Source organism: Salvelinus alpinus, chromosome 7 (assembly GCF_045679555.1).
Source record: "Salvelinus alpinus chromosome 7, SLU_Salpinus.1, whole genome shotgun sequence".
In the NCBI taxonomy this organism is placed as follows: Eukaryota; Metazoa; Chordata; class Actinopteri; order Salmoniformes; family Salmonidae; genus Salvelinus; species Salvelinus alpinus.
In genome coordinates, this window is record NC_092092.1 from 65,392,219 (window position 1) to 65,413,598 (window position 21,380).

Here is a 21,380-nt window from a genome sequence, read left to right on the forward strand (position 1 = left end):
GGGATGAGCGGTATTTGCATTTAAAAGATAAAAGAAATGTCTACTTCTGTTTAAAGTGGAGGAAGGAGTACGAATTTGATGGACGTTTAGACGTAGAAAAGTTGGAACTAATGATAAGACGTAAGGCATGTGGAGACAAGGCAGATAAACAAAGGGCAGAGGGGCTAGACACAGCGAGGGTATGGTTAGCCGAGGCGAGGAAGAGAGCTGAGGGAGAAAAGAAAACGGGATCTACTAAGGAGGAAGAGACACAGAAAGGGGGACAGGATTTAGCAACCTTATTGAGAAAGTGGATAGAGGTAGAAAAGGATAGGAGAGAGGGTCAAAGGCAGGAACAGAGAGAAAAAGGTCAGGCGTCTACAGCCAGACTCAGAGGAGGAATAGAAAGAAGCAGATCACCTCGAGATAATTGTAGATAAGCATAAAGGAGGCTTTAAGGAAAAGAAAAATAAGAAAGAACAGACAGGTGCAGAATATTTGATCGCCACTCTTGGGAAAATTGGAGGAAAGAGCAGGAAAGATTTTAAAAAGGAAGGGGGAAGCATGGAGAGTAGAAAAGGGATAGAACCCGAGAACAGAAAGTGCTACAACTGCGATAAAACAGGCCACATGGCAGAGGATTGTAGGGCCCCACCAAGTAATAGCAGACAGAGACAGTTTAGGGATAGACAGAAAAGGGAACGTAGGCGAATGAGAGACAACAAGAGAGAGAGAGTAAGGAGAATCCTTGCTGGGGAAACACTTGGACCTTTAAATTAGGGCTATTTTCTGGGAATTGTCTCGGTACTACGTGCCCGAGTTTACGACTACAGATAATAATAATAATAGGGTTATTTGCGTCTCCGTCACTATTGATATGTTTTGCCTGGAAAGATACGGTCACTAGTGTTTGTATAAGACATACACTGAACGTTTTAATAGCTTGTTTAGGTTAAATTGAGAGACTAATTCATTCTAAATGATAGCGAGACGATTTCGATGTAATACGTTGTCTTGTCTAAATGGTCTGCGGGAATAACGTATTGAGAATGGAATCGTATTTAAATGACTGAATCATAAAAGAGACAGTTACCTAAATCTAATGAATTCTAAATAATTACGGAGAGATAATTGCGATAGGAGTTGTGCCCATCGAAATGTGTACATATAACCATTGAGGAAACAGCAGTAGCAGCAGTAACAGCTCTCTCTCCCTCTGTGGTAAGTCACTCTGGGACTGGGACCAGGCTGTTTGTGACAGGGCTGTCCTCTATTACAGCAGGACGGGGACTCTGCTGTCACGGGGAGCGAGGGGGACTCTGCCGTCACGGGGAGCGATTGGGAGTCGAATCTGTTGTTATGGTGAGTGATGGGAAGCCTGTTGTTATGATAAGTGTTGTCTGAGGAAGACCAGGAGGAGAGAGATTGAGAGCTGAGCTGTACTGAGCTCATTGATAGCAAAGAGAAGAAGGAGTTGCCGGAGTGCACTTGTCTTGCATAATTATGGGAAATAAAGTCATCCTCACTTTACAGGGTAGAATAGGATATGAGCCTGCATTGTCCCTGAACAGAAAATAAGGGGTTGGTTTGGGATGTTCTGGTGGCTGGCCTACCTTCTCCTCTGTGGACACGGTGAGTTTGTCGCTGGATATGAGACCGCACACATGCTGCAGAGACAGGCCCATGAACTCCTCTCCCAGCATCACCTCGGGAAAATGCTGCTCTGTTAAACAAACAAGCACACAGTTAGACAAACACAACTAGGCTGTTTACGGTCTGTTACACCCCTGAGCAATGACAAAGGTTATCAGCATACGGCCAGCAAGCCCCAGCAGTTTACCACGCCTCCACAACGTAAGGTCAAATTTGATATTCTGTTGACATTTAGATGGGATACAAGGTTTGAGCAGAACGATGTCCATGCAAAACAGAGCCAGGGTGGGTCACATCTTCTAAAAGCAGTCTGAGTCAAGAACTCCCTTCACTTGAAGCTCAAAGTAGTCTGTCATAAATACCCACTGTATGCTTTTTAACGGCAATCTGTTCATACTGACTGACCAAGACAGAGGGCAGTTTCTCCATCCCCTCCGCTAAGCTTACACCCTCTGCCTGGTGAAACGTAGAAGTGAGGTGGGGCTCCACTAACCAGAGTAGGCATGGGACTGGTTGAGAAGCTGTGTGCAGGTGTGGAGGTCGGCGAAGGCTCGAATGCCCAGACAGTTGGTGGGGTGCAGCTGGCTCTGCAGGAACTCGCAGCACACCTGCCTCACGTCCATCAGCTGCAGGAGGCTGGCTGCAGGCAGGAGCACCTACAGAGACACAACACAGGGGTCAGAACACGCAGCAGGAGACTGGACACTCTGTTCAGCCATCAGAGAGAGAAGGCGGACCCAATACAAGACAATATCATTAGGTTAATTAATAGAATACATAACAGGAAAATGCTCTCCTTGTCATTCATTTCTAACACCAAACAAATTTCCATGTTTTCAATTAGAATTCAGAGGATTTTAATACTAAAATGTGGTTTGAGGAATCTATGGGAGGCAAACTCATTTAAATTCCAGAGTCGAGTTAATACCAAAATTAAGGGCAACTCAAACAGAGAAAAACCCAAAACAGAGACAGCAGGGATAACAGGAGAACTCTGCAGCCCTGGCTCTCAGACTATAGCCGGACAACTAGAATAATGTGTACCGGTGGTACAAGGTGGTCAATTCTAAAGAAGACATTTGGCTTCTCTGGTTTATTAGCCTCTAGCCTGCCAGTCCTTCAGTAATATTGTGTGCTTTAACAGGCAGCCCAGCGCTCCCATTTGTCCACATCCCCACACAGGCAGGCACACAGAAACTAGGTCACTCAGCCAGGCTCTCCTTTAATTTAGGCCGGTGATTTCATTTTTGCCTGTTGCAAAAATGAAGGTCTGAACAGGGAGCTGCAGGCTAACTATTATAGTGGGTGTTTTCAGCAGTTCCACACATTCTGAGAGCTAACATGGACAATACCGTAGCACCACACACACACACACACACACACACACACACACACACACACACACACACACACACACACACACACACACACACACACACACACACACACACACACACACACACACACACACACACACACACACACACACACACACACAGAGAAAAATGATCCAATCTAACGACAAGGCTTGGATGCCATTCTAAAACAAACACACACACAAAGCAGGCATGTTGCAAACATTGAGAGGATTTCCTCTCCCTTCATTCACATTTCCTGAGCTAATAATAAGAGGAAAAGCCCTGCCTCTGTAAATGCTGGAGAAAGGGAAAGGGCTGGTAGGGGGAGACAACTTTATGCCACATATAAAGTATAATTCTGAAGAGACCAATGAAGGAATGCCAAAGCAACATGAAAGAATCGATTGACTCCACTGCTGTAAGCACTTAAACATGTCGGAGGACACAGAGAGGGACGCTGTAGCTCACCTGAACGTTGTCCTCCGTTACTTCAATTATAGCTGTATAGATATAGTCCACCAGTTTTTTTAGTGTTTGGCCATCCACATCCCTGATCTCCACCTGCTGGGCTTTGCTCTCACTCATGTCCCCTGTCCGTCACACACAGTGAGAGAACCCACTTGAGAAGGTTTTATGTGACATGAGGAAAAAAATAATCTCACTGTCACAATAAAGTGGGCTTCACATTCACAACATGTTTCAATTGACCCACGGCTTTCACAATGATGACAAATGTAGCCTATATACACAAACGTATACAGTAGTCCATTTACCACGAACTGTAGGAAGGCTAATACCTGTGAACATGGCACAGAAGTAGGGGCTGCAGGAGGCTAGCACCAACTTGTGAGCTGTCACCTCTACATTTCCCGCCACCAACAGAACGTCGCACAGCATATTCTTACTGTAAACACAAAAGATGGTTGAACAGTGTTTTCCCAAATCATCATACTGAGGATTTCTAAATAACTGTTAACTGGATATAAGTGCTCCAGCTGTGTGCCGGGGTTACTATAGTATTAGGTCATTCATTGCAAAGTAGACTATTTGGTGCCAAGGATAAGCCATTATGTATAATGTGAAGGCTATTACTGAGTCTAATGACACTGGGTTATATCAACATCTTACAAAGGCCATCACATGGCTTATTTTCAGTGATAAAAAGGGGATACTAGGCAACCAACTTACCACCTCATGTCATTCATCAGCTGAAATGCCTTTCTCATATGGGTGTGGTTGAAGGTGTGCATCCCCACATCCATGGCATCTTCCTCGGGGTCACAGGTCGGCTGCTGGTCATTAGATTCTCGACTGGTCAAGGATAATAAACTGGACATTAATAGGCCTACCCAAGATAACTAAAGATCATTAACCTCATTCATAATAACCCCAGCCCTTTGACTTGTACAAAAATGGTATTAACAAAATCCCACTGTCATTCCAAAGACAATGCTAGAGATAAATTCGTGTTGCTCAAAATAACTGAACAACACGCATTTTAAATTACAATAAAGTATTGTAATGTATGCTTCAACAGTAGCTACAGTTGCTAGCTGGCTAACACAGTAATTTAGCAGCTGATGTTCGTAGCTAGTAATTTGTCAGCTCTTTCGCTAGCTAGTAACGTTACTTGGTTACTAGAACCACGTTACAATAAGTATGTGCCACTCTTATTGACGAACCTACTAACAAAGTACGGTAACATACAGTTGTCTTGGGCTACCTTTTACTCACGCTGTTCGTTTAGATTGCTAATACTAGAACTACATTGACAAACCAACGAGGCAGTACAGTAACGTTAGTTAGCTAAACTAGCAAATCATCCAGCTATCATAGAAAATGCCAAATCTCTCCAAATTATGGAGAAAGTAATCCGACAACAGCTGTACTGAATTCATCGGAAGCGTACACTTTCATCCCGACTATTATGTCAACTTACCCCAAGGTTATACAATCCATGATATCAGATGTGCTGCATAAGTACAGGGGATGGCTACGGGCCCATGCACAAAATGTATCGTCCAAACTAAGTCCAACACAACACTAGCATGAAATTGCTTATAATCGAATATTGACTCATTCATTAGCTGCCAAATAAACTAGCTAATAATAAGCAAGCATCTTCCCATGGTTACTGCTTCTTTCCTTTTTACCTTAAACTATTACAACATGTATTTTCTGAGAACTGATTAAGGAAGAATGTTTCCCCTGTCACCACTGCTGCTTCATCCGGCCACATTTCAATCGGAAAGCTTTGTTCCACCGAGAGAAACATCTTGGTTCCACTTGCTCCCGCGTTGCTAGGTTACGGAGTGTCGGGTGAGAAGAAGAATCCACCCAAGAGACGTCGTTGGGACAGTCGGTTACAAAGTAGCCATTCATGAGGTAACTTTATAGCTAATAATATCAATATTCATCATATCAACTTTAGAATATTGATATACAGTGCATTCTGAAAGTATTCAGACCCCTTGACTTTTTCCACATTTTGTTACCTACAGCCTTATTCTAAAATGGATCAAATGTTTTTTTCCCCTCATCAATCTACATACAATACCCCATAATGACAATGCAAAGCAGGTTTATAGAAATGTTTGCACATTTATTAAAAATTAAAAACGGAAATATCACATTTACCTAACAATTCAGACCCCTTCCTCAGTACTCTGTTGGAGGACCTTTGGCAGAGATTACAGCCTCAAGTCTTCTTGGGTGTGAAGCTACAAGCTTAGCACACCTGTATTTGGGGAGTTTCTCCCATTCTTCTCTGCAGATCCTCTCAAGCTCTGTCAGGTTGGATGGGGAGCGTCGCTGCACAGCTATTTTCAGGTCTCTCCAGAGATGTTCGATCGGGTTCAAGTCCGGGCTCTGGCTGGGCCACTCAAGGACATTCAGAGACTTGTCCCGAAGCCACTCCTGCATTGTCTTGGCTGTGTGGTTAGGGTCTTTGTCCTGTTGGAAGATTAACCTTCGCCCCAGTCTGAGATCCTGAGCACTCTGGAGCAGGTTTACATCAAGGATCTCTCTGTACTTTGCTTCGTTCATCTTTCTCCCAGTCCCTGCCTCTGAAAAACATCCCCACAGCATGATGCTGCCACCACCATACTTCACCGTAGAGATGGTGCCAGGTTTCCTCCAGATGTAACGCTTGGCATTCAGGCCAAAGAGTTCAATCTTGGTTTCATCAGACCAGAGAATCTTGTTTCTCATGGTCTGAGAGTCCTTTAGGTGCCTTTTGGCAAACTCCAAGTGGGCTGTCGTGTGCTTTTTAACTGAGGAGTGGCTTCCGTCTGGCCACTCTACCATGAAGGCCTGATTGGTGGAGTGCTGCAGAAATGGTTCTCCCATCACCACAGAGGAACTCTGGAGCTCTGTCAGAGTGACCATCGGGTTCTTGGTCACCTCCCTGACCAAGGACCTTCTCCCCCGACTGCTCAGCTTGGCCAAGTGGCTAGCTCTAGGAAGAGTCTTTGTGGTTCCAAACTTCTTCCATTTAAGAATCATGGAGGCCACTGTGTTCTTGGGGACCTTCAATGCTGCAGACTTTTTTTGGTACCTTTCCCCAGATTTGTTGCTCGGCACAATACTCTCGGATCTCTACGGACAATTAATTCGACCTCATGGCTTGGTTTTTGCTGACTGTGAGAAATTATATAGACAGGTGTGTGCCTTTCCAAATCATGTCCAATTAATATAATTTACCACAGGTGGACTCCCAAGTTCTAGAAACATCTCAACTCAATTATGAGTCTCATAGCAAAGGGTCTGAATACTAATGTAAATAAGATATTTGTTTTTAGTTTTTTATACATTTGCAAAAATGTCTCAAAACATTTTTAGATTGATGTGGATTTATTTAATCCATTTTAGAATAAGGCTGTAACGTAACAAAATGTGGAAAAAGTCAAGGGTCTGAATACTTGTATAAGCTAAACAACATGACTTTATTTGAGGGAACTATTGTGAATAGCCTAACTATCTCACTCAACGCTTTAGCTAGCAAAATAGCATAGAAGCTATTATCTAGCCTGAGGGTCAGCAAACTTGAAATGTGATCATGTGTTTCACTTTGTTTACAAGATATGGTACAAGGTGGCTTACAAGATAAAACAGCATGCATCTAAAATTACATAAAAAAGGAGCTTAGTACACTGTCATAAGCACCACTTTACATTTTAGAAGAAATATCAATGTATAAGTTTTAAAAATATCGATATTTATTGAATTGACTAATAACCATTACAGTACAGTATAAGCAGTGCAATGTATTCCACATACTGGAATACAAAACAAGGATACACATCTGAATGATTCAGTGAAAGTTTCAACCTTCCCAACAGATGGATATTAGGTCCTTCAAAAAACCTGCATCTTTCACAGACATCTTTTTTCATCCTGTGATGACAGGACCACAAGAGCTGGATCAGCACAGTCTTGGGTAACACCTGTCAAAATACATTGGAATTTGATAACCATTAAAACAATTATAAAACCCATGTAGTACCCAGTTATCTATCCATTGGCACTTTAACCAAAATAGTAATTAACCCTTTATGAGCAAAGAAATGCTGCCCTCCTTAGGCTAAAGACAAAAAACATAAGGAAGTTCCTTTGACTTAAATGAAGCACTGTGAATCAATGAAAATGTGTAGGCCATATCATATGTGTAGGCCATTGTGAACAAAATGCATCTGTAATAAGCAAATTAGTAAACTCACCTTAGTCGTCCCGATGCCATAGACAGAGTTTTCCTCCTTATAGGAACTTGTCCTCATCTTGGTCCAATCGATACCTGGCGATCCTCATTAACCAGCAGGACATAGGAAGAATGTGTCATAATCTATCCATTTCGACAACTCTGTGGAAAGAGAACATTTTTGAAATTGTCATCCAGACATAAAAATTATGTTTCCCAGTGAAGTGGAATAGGCCCAGGACTATTTCAATGATGCATGTATTGTAACAAACCTGATATCTTATGGAAGCATATCCTATGGACTTTCAGCTGGAATTCTAGAGCTCGGAATACCCTGGAGATTCCCATGACATAGAAGACACAGCTAAGGTATCCAGCCTATTTGTTCACCAAGGGCCCGATTCCAACCCAAGTTAAGCACGTGTAAATGGAACATAATTCCCTTTCTATGCACCTCTCTCTATGCATATTCTGACCTTTAATTTAAGCATGAGAATAGTATTCTATTCACCTGCTATTTGTTTTGGGTGGAGATTGAATAAATGAAGGTGTGGCGGAGGTGTGTCAACAGATACGCTGTATTCTGACCTTAACTTAATTCCACCACTTTTACACGTGAGGAAACCATGAATAAGGTCTAGCAAACCTACAGGTTTCAATTGGAAAAAGCATCCACTTAATTTTTTATTAGAAATAACATTGGACTGTAATTTACAACTTAAGAGCTAGGTAAATGAGTAATCCATTTGGATAAGGGAATTGTAAATATAAATGACACTCGGTTTAGATATATTTTACCTTATAGTCGCTAGAGACAAATGTAAAACCAGTCATATGGCAGCAAACTGATGCATATCAACTTTCCTACTGTAAAGTTCATAAACTTTGTACGGACTTTGACTTGCAGGGATGACCACTCAAATGTCTTAAATATAGGCTACCCCATCTTTCTCAGTTTCCTACTTCTATCATGTTAAATATCAGCCACTATTAGTATCGATCGTCAGTAGGCCTAATAACACATATTCAACTGCCAATTTACTGTTAGTTCCCTTCAGTTGGTATAACCTACATTATCATTCCATTTAATGATATTGTTTCGTTTACCTTCATTTGCTTCCTCTGTAAATGCCGTCATGACCATGTGGTTGTTGCTGAGGATCATTAGTAACAGTTGATTATATACACTACATGACCAAAAGCATGTGGACACCTGCTCATTGAACATTTCATTCTAAAATCATGGGCATAAATATGGAGTTGGTCCCCCCTTTGCTGGTATAACAAACAGCCTCCACTCTTCTGAAAAGGCTTTCCACTTGATGTTGGAACATTGCTGCGGAGACTTGCTTCCATTCAGCCACAAGAGCATTAGTGAGGTCAGACACTGATGTTGGGCAATTAGGACTGACTCGCAGTCAGCGTTCCAATTCATCCCAAAGGTGTTCGATGAGGTTGAGGTCAGGGTTCTGTGCAAGCCAGTCAAGTTCTTCCACACCGATCTTGACAAACCATTTCTGTATGGACCTCGCTTTGTGCACGGTGGCATTGTCATGCTGAAACAGGAAAGGGAATTCCCCAAACTGTTGCCCCAAAGCTGGAAGCACAGAATCGACAAGAATGTCATTATATGATTTAGCGTTAAGATTTAATTTCACTGGAACTAAGGGGCCTAGATCAAACCATGAAAAACAGCCCCAGACCATTATTCCTCCACCACCAAACTTTACAGTTGGCACTATGCATTCGGGCAGGTAACGTTCTCCTGGCATCCGCCAAACCCAGATGCGTCCGTCGGACTGCCAGATGGTGAAGCATGATTCATCACTCCAGAGAACATGTTTCCACTGCTCCAGAGTCCAATGGCGGTGAGCTTTACACAACTCCAGCCGACGATTGGCATTGTGCATGGTGATCTTAGGCTTGTGTGCAGCTGCTCGGCCATGGAAACCCATTTAATGAAGCTCCCAACGAACAGTTATTGTGCTGAAGTTGCTTTCAGAAGCAGTTTGGAACTCGGTGAGTGTTGCAACAGAAGACAATTTTTATGCGTGACACGCTTCAGCACTCAGCGGTCCTATTCTGTGAGCTTGTGTGGTCTACCACTTCGCGGCTGAGCCGTTGTTGCTCCTAGACGTTTCCACTTCACAGTAACAGCACTTACAGATGACCGGGGCAGCTCTAGCAGGGCAGAAATTTGACAAACTGACTTGTTGGAAAAGTGGCATCCTATGACGCTGCCACGTTGAAAGTGACTGAGCTCTTCAGTAAGGCCATTCTATTGCCAATATTTGTCTATGGAGATTGCATGGCTGTGTGCTCGATTTTATACACCTGCCAGCAACGGGTGTGGTTGAAATAGCCGAATCCACTCATTTGAAGGGGTGTCCACATACTTTTGTGTGTATACATACAGTTGAAGTCGGAAGTTTACGTACACTTTGGTTCAAGTCATTAAAACTTGTTTTTCAACCACTACACAAATGTCTTGTTAACAAACTATAGTATTGGCAAGTCAGTTAGGACATCTACTTTGTGCATGACACAAGTCATTTTTCCAACAATTGTTTACAGATTATTTCACTTATAACTCACTGTATCACAATTCCAGTGGGTCAGATGATTACATACACTAAGTTGAGTGTGCCTTTAAACAGCTTGGAAAATTCCAGAAAACGTCATGGCTTTAGAAGCTTCTGATAGGCTAATTGACATCATTTGAGTCAACTGGAGGTGTACCTGTGGATGTATTTCAAGGCCTACCTTCATACTCAGTGCCTCTTTGCTTGACATCATGGGAAAGTCAAAAGAAATCAGCCAAGACCTCAGAAAGAAAATTGTAGATCTCCACAAGTCTGGTTCATCCTTGGGAGCAATTTCCAAACGCCTGAAGGTACCACGTTCATCTGTACAAACAATAGTGCGCAAGTATAAACCCCATGGGACCACGCAGCCGTCATACCGCTCAGGAAGGAGACGCGTTCTGTCTCCTAGAGATAAACGTACTTTGGTGTGAAAAGTGCAAATCAATCCCAGAACAACAGCAAAGGACCTTGTGAAGATGCTGGAGGAAACAAGTACAAAAGTATCTATATCCACAGTAAAACGAGTCCTATATCGACATAACCTGAAAGGCCGCTCAGCAAGGAAAAAGCCACTGCTCCAAAACCTCCATAAAAAAGCCAGACTACGGTTTGCAACTGCACATGTGGACAAAGATCGTACTTTTTTGAGAAATATCCTCTGGTCTGATTAAACAAAAATGGAACTGTTTAGCCATAATGACCATTGTTATGCTTGGAGGAAAAGGGGGGAGGCTTGCAAGCTGAATAACCCCATCCCAACCGTGCAGCACAGGGGTGGCAGCATCATGTTGTGGGGGTGCTTTGCTGCAGGAGGGACTGGTGCACTTCACAAAATAGATGACATCATGAGGGAGGAAAATTATGTGGATATATTGAAGCAACATCTCATGAGATCAGTCAGGAAGTTAAAGCTTGGTCACAAATGGGTCTTCCAAATTATACAATGAACCCGAGCATACTTCCAAAGTTGTGGCAAAATGGCTTAAGGACAACAAAGTCAAGGTATTGGAGTGGCCATCAAAAGCCCTGACCTCAATCCTATAGAAAATTTGTGGGCAGAACTGAAAAAGAGTGTACGAGCAAGGAGGCCTTACATACCTGACTCAGTTACACCAGCTCTATCAGGAGAAATAGGCCAAAATTCACCCAACTTATTGTGGGAAGCTTGTGGAAGGCTACCCGAAACATTTGATCAAAGTTAAACAATTTAAAGGCAATGCTACCAAGTACTAATTGAGTGTATGTAAACTTCTGACCCACTGGGAATGTGATGAAAGAAATAAAAGCTGAAAGAAATAATTCTCTCTACTCTTATTCTGACATTTCACATTCTTAAAATAAAGTGGTGATCCTAACTGACCTAAGACAGGGCATTTTTACTATGATTAAATGTCAGGAATTGTGAAAAACTGAGTTTAAATGTATGTAGGTGTATGTAAACTTCCACTTCAACTGTATATATAACATGTAGGCTAATTAAATCATTATGGAGCATAGCGCAGACCAAGCCATAACAGTTTCAACCCAACAAATGGCAGAACACTTGGCTGTATCACAGTTCAATGGTTAGTGCAGGCAATCGATAAGGGTATAACCTACTATTGTACACTATTCTGCCTAATATAATGTGCTTGAATTAAATGTATTAGGAACCACACCTGCAAAGGCTGTTGCACACCTTCATAAGGTAAGTCTGAATACCAGCTACTGAGAAGTGCGTAGGAAAGTCGTGGTGTAAGAAAGGCGTCATTTCCTAAGTCGGAATCGGGCCCGTAGAACTTTGGAACAGAGCTCTAGCATTAATTTCATGGAGGAATAAAGACATTCTGGATGTAATACATATATGTTCCAAGACAGAAATATAGTCTATTCATTACTCTACCAAATCTGATTGATTTAATATATTTTTGGGGGCCTAAGAGCTACTTGAATATCAAAACATGAGTGGCTAGCAAATCCAATTAGTATAAAGAATATTCATCAAAATCTAGGAATTAATTTTAAGGTGCTTAAAGAACAAACCCTGATAACGTTTTCTGTACCACAGCAGGTTACTTACTGTTGTTTCATACCCTAAGTTTTACCTGATTTAATTCAAAGTACTTAAGGTCTAATTCATTTCTATATAGAAGGGTTTATTAGATGGATATATTACACACAGTTTACTGAAAAACAATAAGTTTAACTCTGTTCACCAAAAATACACAAGACAGCAGCATAAAGATATATCCTTGTTACTGAAGTCTTTCTGGTTCTACTGTAAAATAGAAAAACTGGAAAGCTTAGATAACATCTGTTTACAGAATTTGAAGTAGTTGAGAAGTGAGAATATGTTAATGGTTAACAACTATAACATAATGATCATAGTAATGTTACAATTATTTTATATTCAAACTAAATAGGAATCACAAATCAAACACTACAACAAATAGCCTATATTTCAGTAACAGCAGTGAACCTTGAATACTTAAAAAGTGTGACCTAGTCCTTATAGTCCAAAATAAATAATGTGTGGAGATTTCCCTTTGAAACCAAATGGTATTGGGCAGATATGTCATATACTTTGGTATAGTGCAGGGGCAAGTAAGAAATGTATGGGCAAAATAACTTAAGTTACCTTTAAACTACTTAGATGCAGAAAAGGACGCCATCAAGTTCACTACATGGCTAAGTCAAACAAGGGGTCCCAAATTAATAACACTCCAACTTAAATACAAATATTTTTAAACAAAATGTAATTTAGTTACAACACATTAAAGCAAATATAACAATCTACGATAACAAGCAGAGACGTATTAACTTAATTTGAACAGCATCTTGGCAAAATACAAACAGTGGTCCACTGCTCAAAATAAAAGAATCCAAAGGAGTAGTCCTATTACTTGTGGTGGATGGACAATGGCCATTTAGAGCTAAGTTATTTGAGAACTTTGGAGTGATGACATCTGCCTCCTAGAGCTCAGTAGTTGCTATGGGGTGAAGACATCTGCCTTCTAGAGAGATCTGTAGTTGCTATGGAGGTGAAGGTCTCCTAGAGAAATGTTGTTGCTATGAAGGTGGAGACATCTGCAGTTGCTATGAAGGTGGAGACATCTGCCCCCAAGATAATCTGTAGTTAGTTGCTAGATGGCCCTAACGTTGCCTATTTGGGTCAGCCTTGAATAGAGAATACTGTAGTAACTTTCCTGTCTGAACCACTTGGGCTCAGTGTTCAGTCACTCTCGTACCATTATAGAACGCTTGGTGGGAACTATGTTATGAAGGTGTAATCATTTTTGCTAAGGGAACGAGGCTGCTTTGAGTAAGATTTGCTGGAGCTCTAGTATGCGCCATCGTACCCCCCCCTGCCGTAACCACCACCACCTCGGGTGTAAGGTGCGCTGCTTCTGCCCGAGTAATTACCTTTCATGGGGCCATAATTAGATGACTGCTCGCTATAACCAGCTCCAAAATCACTGTAGCCGTTCCCACCGTAGCCACCCATTTGGTCACCATAGCTTCCCCCGTAGCCTCCACTGTACCCCACGCCGTATCCACCGTCACTGCCTCCATAACCTCCTCCATAGCCACCACCGTATCCATTTTGAAACCTTCCTCCCCTCCCGCCACGGGTGCCAGCAGCCTGCATTTCTTGCTTGGTGAGGGCTTTTTTCACCTCTACTTTATGGCCATTTATATGGTGGAACTTCAGTACCACCGCTTTGTCGGCAGAATCATAATCTTCGAAATAAACAAAACCAAACCCCCTCTTCTTACCAGTTTGATTATCGCTAATAACCTCGGCCTTCTCGATAGTACCGAACTGAGAGAAGTACTCGTTCAGATGTCCATCCTCTATGTCTTCTTTCAGACCCCCGATAAATATTTTCTTAACCTTGGCCAGAGCCTCTGGTTTTCCCGCATCTTCACGTGCCACTGCTCTTTTCAGTTCAACATTGTTGCCATCCAGGGCATGAGGCCGCGCGGACATTGCAGCGTCTGCCTCATCAGCAGTAGCATAGGTTACAAACCCAAAACAGCGAGACCGCTGTAGTTGCTGGTTCTGAACAACTACGCAGTCGGTTAGCTGGCCATACTGTTCAAAGTGTTTACGAAGACCACCGTCAGTGGTGTGAACATTTAGTCCACCAATAAAGAGCTTGCAGAGTTGATTTTCCATCTCGCTTTGATGCAATTTATCTGGTTATGTCAACGCATAGACTTTTGACAGTGCTTCTCTTGGCGTCTAAAATGGCGGATGTAGACAAATGGTTGGCGTCGACGTAATGCTTACACGTCTACGAGCCTCCTAGGGGCGAGCTATTGTAAATTGTAGTTCTATTGGAGTTAATCATTCTAGCAAAAAAGTTCCCCATTTTATAGGTTTCCATAATCGTAAGGACCTAATGATTGGGCACATTGGAATAAAATTTGAACAGAACAAACTAGAATACAATCGTATGGACTAGTTTACATTTGGCAAGGTATGCAGCAAGAAAAAAGGTGTGTTGAAAGGTTTTATAAACTGGGTGGATCAAGCCCTGACTGGCTGACAGCCATGGTATATCAGACAACAGAGTGCCTGGATACAGCCCGTAGCCATGGTATATTGGCCATATACCACACCCCTCCGTGCCTTATTGCTTAAGTATATCCAACGTACTGGAGAAAAATAACAATCCTCACTGCTATCCAAACAAACTAGGTGTCAGACAACCAAAAATCCCACATTGATTCAGATAGACCTAGTATTAGAAAAGACATCCCTTGGTAGTGTAACGGTCTTGCCACCAATCATGTTTCTCACTCCTCCCTCAAGGAGGACTGGTTGTAGACAGCGTAACATAGGAAATTCTGGAAGGTCTGAAACAATTTTTTTATGAATGTAGGCCAGTTTCACACATGCCAGATTAGTCTATTCCTGAACAGGAAAGTAACCAGTGATGGTGTTTCATTCTGTAGGGTGTGCAACTGCTTCATGATAACCGATCCTGAATAATCCTTTTGAAACAAAATGCCATAGGGTTAAATTGACAACATTAAAAACTTTATTACAGGCAAAGGAGTGAGACTCAATAGTCAACTAATTCAGGATTTTAGTAACATTCCACAACTGCATTGATTTACAAGGTATTGAACAGCACATATTGGACGGAGAAAAGCATTAGGAGGTAACCATTAAAAACAATAACCATAGTTCTTTAAATTCCTCAAAACACTTGTCACGAAATGTTATGATCTTAAACCACTCAAGCATTCATGAAGACTGCTTTCAACTCCATTAATTCCCCTGAGTTTCATGTTGCAAAGCAATTTGACTTGTTATTAACCTTGCTGGTACTAAGGACAGAGCACAGGTGTCAAACTCATTCCACAGAAGGCCGAGTGTCTTCGCTCCTCCCTTGTACTTGATGAATTAAGGTCACTAATTAGTAAGGAACTCCCCACACTGAAGCCTAGGGCGTAATTGAAAGGGGGAAAAAAGCTGCAAACACTAGACCCTCCATGGAACAAGTTTGACATCCCTGACATACAGTATCATAGGAAAGTATTGAAGCACGGACGTTAACTACAATTTAATACAAAAAAAAATGTTTAAAGAATCACGAAACTACATCGACAAGTCAGAAAGTTGAACTGGTAACAAAGTCCATAATGTCTTTAGTAACGCCGCCTAGGGACAATGGTGTAGTCCAGATGGAGGGAGTAGAATAGGGGTTAAATCAGGGTGGGTGAGGGGCGCGAGTCCTTTTAAATTGGAGCAACAAAGAAATAGGGCACTCTGGCCCGTGTGTAAATTCAGTTCATTGAATCAGAAATTATGAACATTTCAAATTGGGGTTGAGAGGTAAACGGTGTCTAATAACCACCATATCCACCCCTGCCATAGCCACCGGCACCTCCGCGGGAGTACGGTGCAGCGCTCCTGCCTGAATAGCTACCCCCCTTCATTGCACCATAACCGGAAGACTGCTGACCATAATCTCCGCCAAAGTCATTGTAACCGTTCCCACCATAACTGCCCCCCATTTGATCGCCATAACCACCTCCGTATCCCCCTTGGTTACCGTAACCACCTCCGTTGCCGTATCCTCCACCGTAGCCGCCATCGTTTCCTCCATAGCCACCGCCATAGCTGCCGTAGCCGCCACCTCTTCCGCCGTCGTAGCCATTTTGAGACCCCCTCATTCCTCTCCCACCCCGGCCACCACGACCACCGGCTGACTGCATCTCTTGTTTGGTGAGGGCCTTCTTCACCTCCACTTTGTGTCCATTGATGGTGTGGAACTTCAGCACTACCGCTTTGTCGGCAGAGTCATTATCTTCGAAGTAGACAAAGCCGAATCCCCTTTTTTTGAAAGTCTCTTTGTCGCTGATGACTTCGGCCTTCTCAATTGCGCCAAACTGAGAGAAATAATCATTCAAATGTTCGTCTTCAATGTCGTCTTTCAGCCCACCAATAAATATTTTCTTTACTTTGGCGAGTGCCTCTGGCCTACCAGCATCTTCCCGTGCAACGGCCCTTTTTAACTCCACGTTGGTACCATCGACGACATGTGGCCTGGCGGCCATGGCTGCGTCGGCCTCCTCCGCACTTGAGTAGGTTACAAAGCCGAAACAGCGAGACCTTTGTAGCTGCTGGTTCTGGACCACTACGCAGTCGGTTAACTGGCCGTACTGCTCGAAATGTTGACGAAGGCCATCGTCTGTAGTCTCGACGTTCAAGCCACCGACAAACAGTTTGCAAAGTTGGTTCGTCATGATTACTAGCAGAGTTGTTTTACAGCAAATAAAATGTAACCTGACAAAATCGCATCGCTTTAAAAGAAGCTACCGGCGACGCAATGACGTCTGGCGTAGGTTTGGAAATACGTCAACAGTTCTGATTGGTTGTTCCACTCAAATCCCACCTCATTTTATTCAAATTGCCGTTCTCATAATTTGTAAATGCATCCTTCTCGTTTCATACAATCTCTTCATATGTAATGATCTGAATATCCATTATCTACTTAGCGTTCACTAATCCAGGTCTTTATTCACATCAGTACTCTGGTCATTTCAGTGTCCATTCATGTCAGTTCTGTTCTAGCACATGACACTGCTGTTCGCATTCAAAGCAGTATTGATGCCAATGATTTTTGGCTCCTCATTTGTGGACCTTTCATTCCGTACTACATCTGTTACTCCTTTGTTCCCCCTAACCATTAAAAAAGACTGGCATTGAACATTCAAGAGTAAAAAAAAAAAATCGGCAACTTGAATACATTCAGCAGACACTCTTATCTAGAACTTACAGTAAGAGCATACCTTTTTCATACTGGTCCACTGTAGGAATTGAACCCAAAACCCTGGCTGTTTGAAGCATCATGCTCTACCAACTGAGCCACACGGATTTAATACGAGTGTGAAGATACGAATACATTACAGGATGTGCAGATAATCCTGGCAGTGCTCAGCAGGCCACAATGCTGAATTTGCATATAGAAATGTATCTTTTGCTAAAAATGTAACGTATGGTGTCCATCTTACCTATTCAGTCAGGATTGAGGCATTACACTACAGATGCCATGCAATATGGGTCCATTTCAACATTAAGTGGCTTTTGAGATCTGAAAACATCTGCCTAAATTTAATTTACCAGTTATAGTACAAGTAAATGTTCAATAACTGCATGGAGACAGGCAGCCCAATTCAGAGCACTCACTTTGACCTGCATCTTTGGAGTTCAGAGGTTAAGATTCACTGTACCTGGCACATAACTATTAAACTAAGCTGACTGCCCAAAAGAGCAAATTAGTGGACTAATGGAATTGGGCTGCATGTCCAAAGTTCAGTAAATGTAACTTGAACATTTGAAGAGTTAGAGTGCAATCCAAAGGCAAAAACTACCATGCAACAATATTCCCCTTCAAACCCATTGCACATGTCCCAATAAAACAATGTAAATCTTTAAAAAAAATAGTTTTATTACAATTGCAGCAAATTAAAAGCATAGCACACCAAGGCCATCATTGGTGTCCATTTTCCATAGTATGCAATGATCTAACATTTATGACCAACTTTCCTACAACGGGTAAGAACAGAAGTAGTCAATTACATCACCCTCCTAGATTGACTAGAATAAACCCACTGGCAATCATTGAAACCTGGTAAATACAATAAAGATTTTAATGCACACATTAGGCAGAATGTCCAGGGGTTCCACCCATGGTAGTGGGACAGCCTTAACTGCAATCCCCCAGTCCTGAAGGAAACCAAGGCCTTGCCAGATTGGTGTCCTGGCAGTCAGGTCACCATGGCTACCTGGAGGAGAGAGGAAAGGGGTAAAGAATGAGACAGTGCAGATAAATACATCAAGCCAAGTCAGGAGGTAACACCATGTGCCATTCCATATATTTGCATTAATGTAGGAAGTGCACTTAGTCTCCTCAGACCATTATTTTAGATTTAGGACCAAGTAAGTGCAGTAAAATCCCCTCTTAAAAGATGCATAAGGCCAAAGACCAACTACTGATAAATGCAAAAAACTATCAATAAATTAATCCTAATCAGTACAGTTGAGTACCATTTCAAATCCATATCTTTAATACTTGACCAACACATAGTGAAGACAGTTTGATTTACATACCTAGTTTGCTGATGTGATCCTAAAGAGATATTTCAGAGTCCTATGACAATCGACCCCAGGTATAGAACAGGGTCCCTGTATAAAGTCAAACTGCTACTGCTATGTTGACGTACTTGGATAACAGTATGAACACCTAAATGTAGGAATCAAAGATAAATATGAGAGCCCTCAGGTCCACAAGTTAAAAGCCAGTTAACTTTATGGAACAATTTATGTTATTGCCAACCAACAAAGCCTCCATGCATTGGTCATGGGCAAACTTAACTGCAATCCATTCTTCACCCCCTTAGCCGGGAAGAGCAATGGAAGAAATGCCATGAAGCTAATATTAAATATATTAAAATAAGTCACATAATATAACCAATCAGAAGTAGACTTAGAGGGATAGTTCGGGATTTTGACGAGGCCCATTACTTCCCCAGGAAGATGAACTTGTAGATGCCATTTATATGCACCTGCGTGCAGTTTGAAGGAAGTATTGGCGCTCGAAAGTACTAACTTCCCTCATACTGGACGCTGATGATTACAAATGGTATACATTGATTTGACTTTGGGGAAGTGGATAAAGCTATGTCAAAAACCCGAACTATTCATTTAAGACATCCTGGTAAAATGAGTAAAATAACTAAGTTTGTTTAACTTTTTATTTAAAATGAACATACATATGCATACCAATGCTTAACAATTGTAGTTTGATCTTCAGACAGATTATACAATATACATGAGATATTGCTGAAGTAAATGAAAGGAACATTAAGCTGATAGCGGACGCTATGTGTGTTGGGAAATTACTGTGACGTACTTCGTTGATTTACAAAACATTGTCAAGAATGAAACGTTTAAACTGGATCCGCCCCACCACCTAAGCGTCACCTAAAACCTATAGGCTAGTAGTGGATAGAATACAAATTTACATCAGAGTCATAGCTAATAAATACAACTCCATAGCACATGCGTCCCATTCCCCAAACATTGAAAAAAAGATTAGATCCCAGGGAAATTCGGAACTAATTGCTTAAAATGTAGATAAGAGAAAATATAGTATCAAACAAAACAATCCTTGACTAAACTCAAAAACGAATGTACGCAAAACTAAAAAAAAAAAAAGCAAGCCAACTAACGACAGCTACACGCCCTTAACTTGGAACAAATGATAAATGGGTTTTGCAATCGAACTTTTCCTACAGCAACAGCTGGTCGTGCTAATCAGGTTCTGGGTCGGAAGTCATCTTCCTACCTGTTTGGTTTTGAGGTCTTCTTAATGATTAGGTTTCACAGTGTCGGCATTTTGCCAGTACTTTATGGCAGATGCCCGATGACTGAATTTTTTTTAGTTCGGTTTGAGGTCGTCCGATCCGACGGTTGAGGGTGTAAAAGACATTTCTTTGCAAATAGTCTGTCGTAGCCACGGGTTTAGTAGCCGCCATAAGCCCCTCTGTTGTAGCCACCAGCACCGCCTCTGGGGGCGTATGGAGCGGGGCTCCTACCGGCATAGTTGCTGGCCCCTTTCATGGGCCCATACCCGGAGGACTGCTGGCTGTACCCACTGCCAAAGTCACTGTAGCCATTGCCGCCACCATAACCTCCCATCTGGTCGCCGTAGCCACCTCCGTAGCTTGCGCCTCCATAACCCCCGCCATAGCCTCCACTTCCGTAGCCGCCGCCATAACCGCCGCTATTGCCTCCATAGCCCCCACCGAAACCGCCCCCGTAGCTGTCGTAACCACCTCTGCCGCCACCGAAGCCATTTTGTCCTCCTCTCATGCCTCTCCCCCCTCTTCCACCCCTGCCGCCACCACCAGCTTGCATCTCCTGCTTGGTGAGGGCTTTCTTCACTTCCACCTTGTGCCCATTGATGGTGTGGAACTTTACAACCACTGCCTTGTCGGCCGAGTCGTTATCTGTGAAGTGAACAAAGCCGAAACCCCTTTTCTTTCCGGTTTCCTTCTCCGCGATTACTTCGGCCTTCTCGATCTCGCCGAACTGGGAAAAATAATCATTCAGATGTTCATCTTCGATGTCGTCTTTCAGTCCACCGATGAATATTTTCTTGACCTTGGCGAGTGCCTCGGGTTTTCCAGCATCTTCACGAGCGACCGCTCTTTTCAACTCCACGTTGGTGCCATCAACGACATGTGGCCTAGCCGCCATTGCTGCATCGGCCTCCTCCCCGCTCGAGTAGGTAACAAAGCCGAAACAGCGGGACCTCTGTAGCTGCTTATTCACAACCACAACGCAGTCGGTCAGTTGACCATACTGCTCAAAATGCTTGCGGAGCCCGTCATCGTCGGTATCTACGTTCAATCCACCGACAAAAAGTTTGCAAAGTTGATTTGCGGCGTCCATTTCTTGACAGAAAATACTGCGTAGCTAGCTCGACAGAAAACCTGTATCAGCAAAGCTTGGAGGTAGGGAAATGGCGTCCAGGCCGTATTTATAACAAAGTTATAGTGACGTCAGACTACAGCAACATCACCGTTACGCCCCTGACATTGGAGTTG

At 42.6% G+C, this 21,380-nt stretch overlaps 4 protein-coding genes across 5 annotated transcripts in view; all 4 read right to left on the bottom strand.

The window, feature by feature from the left end:
- Window positions 1-12,265, bottom strand: part of LOC139581477 (kelch-like protein 3) — a 31,563-nt gene extending 19,298 nt beyond the window's left edge. The window contains exons 1-7 of one of the 2 annotated variants that reach the window (XM_071411272.1): window positions 7,709-12,265; window positions 4,930-7,435; window positions 4,179-4,301; window positions 3,788-3,894; window positions 3,459-3,580; window positions 2,126-2,288; window positions 1,593-1,702 (exon numbers count right to left, since the gene is read on the bottom strand). In XM_071411272.1, the coding sequence (XP_071267373.1) occupies window positions 1,593-1,702; window positions 2,126-2,288; window positions 3,459-3,580; window positions 3,788-3,894; window positions 4,179-4,301; window positions 4,930-4,949 (645 nt within the window). In that variant the 5' untranslated portion in view covers window positions 4,950-7,435; window positions 7,709-12,265. Of the gene's footprint in view, window positions 1-1,592; window positions 1,703-2,125; window positions 2,289-3,458; window positions 3,610-3,787; window positions 3,895-4,178; window positions 4,302-4,929; window positions 7,436-7,708 lie in introns of those variants that run through there. The other variant, XM_071411273.1, reaches the window with a different exon arrangement.
- A 120-nt stretch (window positions 12,266-12,385) lies between these two features.
- On the bottom strand, window positions 12,386-15,127 carry LOC139581482 (heterogeneous nuclear ribonucleoprotein A0-like). The gene has a single exon (XM_071411279.1). It carries the CDS (start codon window positions 14,428-14,430, stop codon window positions 13,591-13,593), a length of 840 nt encoding a protein of 279 aa, XP_071267380.1. The 5' UTR covers window positions 14,431-15,127; the 3' UTR covers window positions 12,386-13,590.
- A 148-nt stretch (window positions 15,128-15,275) lies between these two features.
- LOC139581481 (heterogeneous nuclear ribonucleoprotein A0-like) lies at window positions 15,276-17,093 on the bottom strand. Its single transcript, XM_071411277.1, has one exon. The coding sequence runs from the start codon at window positions 17,010-17,012 to the stop codon at window positions 16,110-16,112; it is 903 nt and encodes a 300-aa protein (XP_071267378.1). The 5' UTR covers window positions 17,013-17,093; the 3' UTR covers window positions 15,276-16,109.
- Window positions 17,094-18,197: 1,104 nt separating this feature from the next.
- Window positions 18,198-21,301, bottom strand: LOC139581480 (heterogeneous nuclear ribonucleoprotein A0-like). The gene is made up of 2 exons (XM_071411276.1): window positions 20,117-21,301; window positions 18,198-18,554 (listed from the first exon to the last, which is right to left on the bottom strand). Exon 1 carries the CDS (start codon window positions 21,223-21,225, stop codon window positions 20,293-20,295), a length of 933 nt encoding a protein of 310 aa, XP_071267377.1. The 5' UTR covers window positions 21,226-21,301; the 3' UTR covers window positions 18,198-18,554; window positions 20,117-20,292.
- Between the last annotated feature and the right edge of the window lie 79 nt (window positions 21,302-21,380).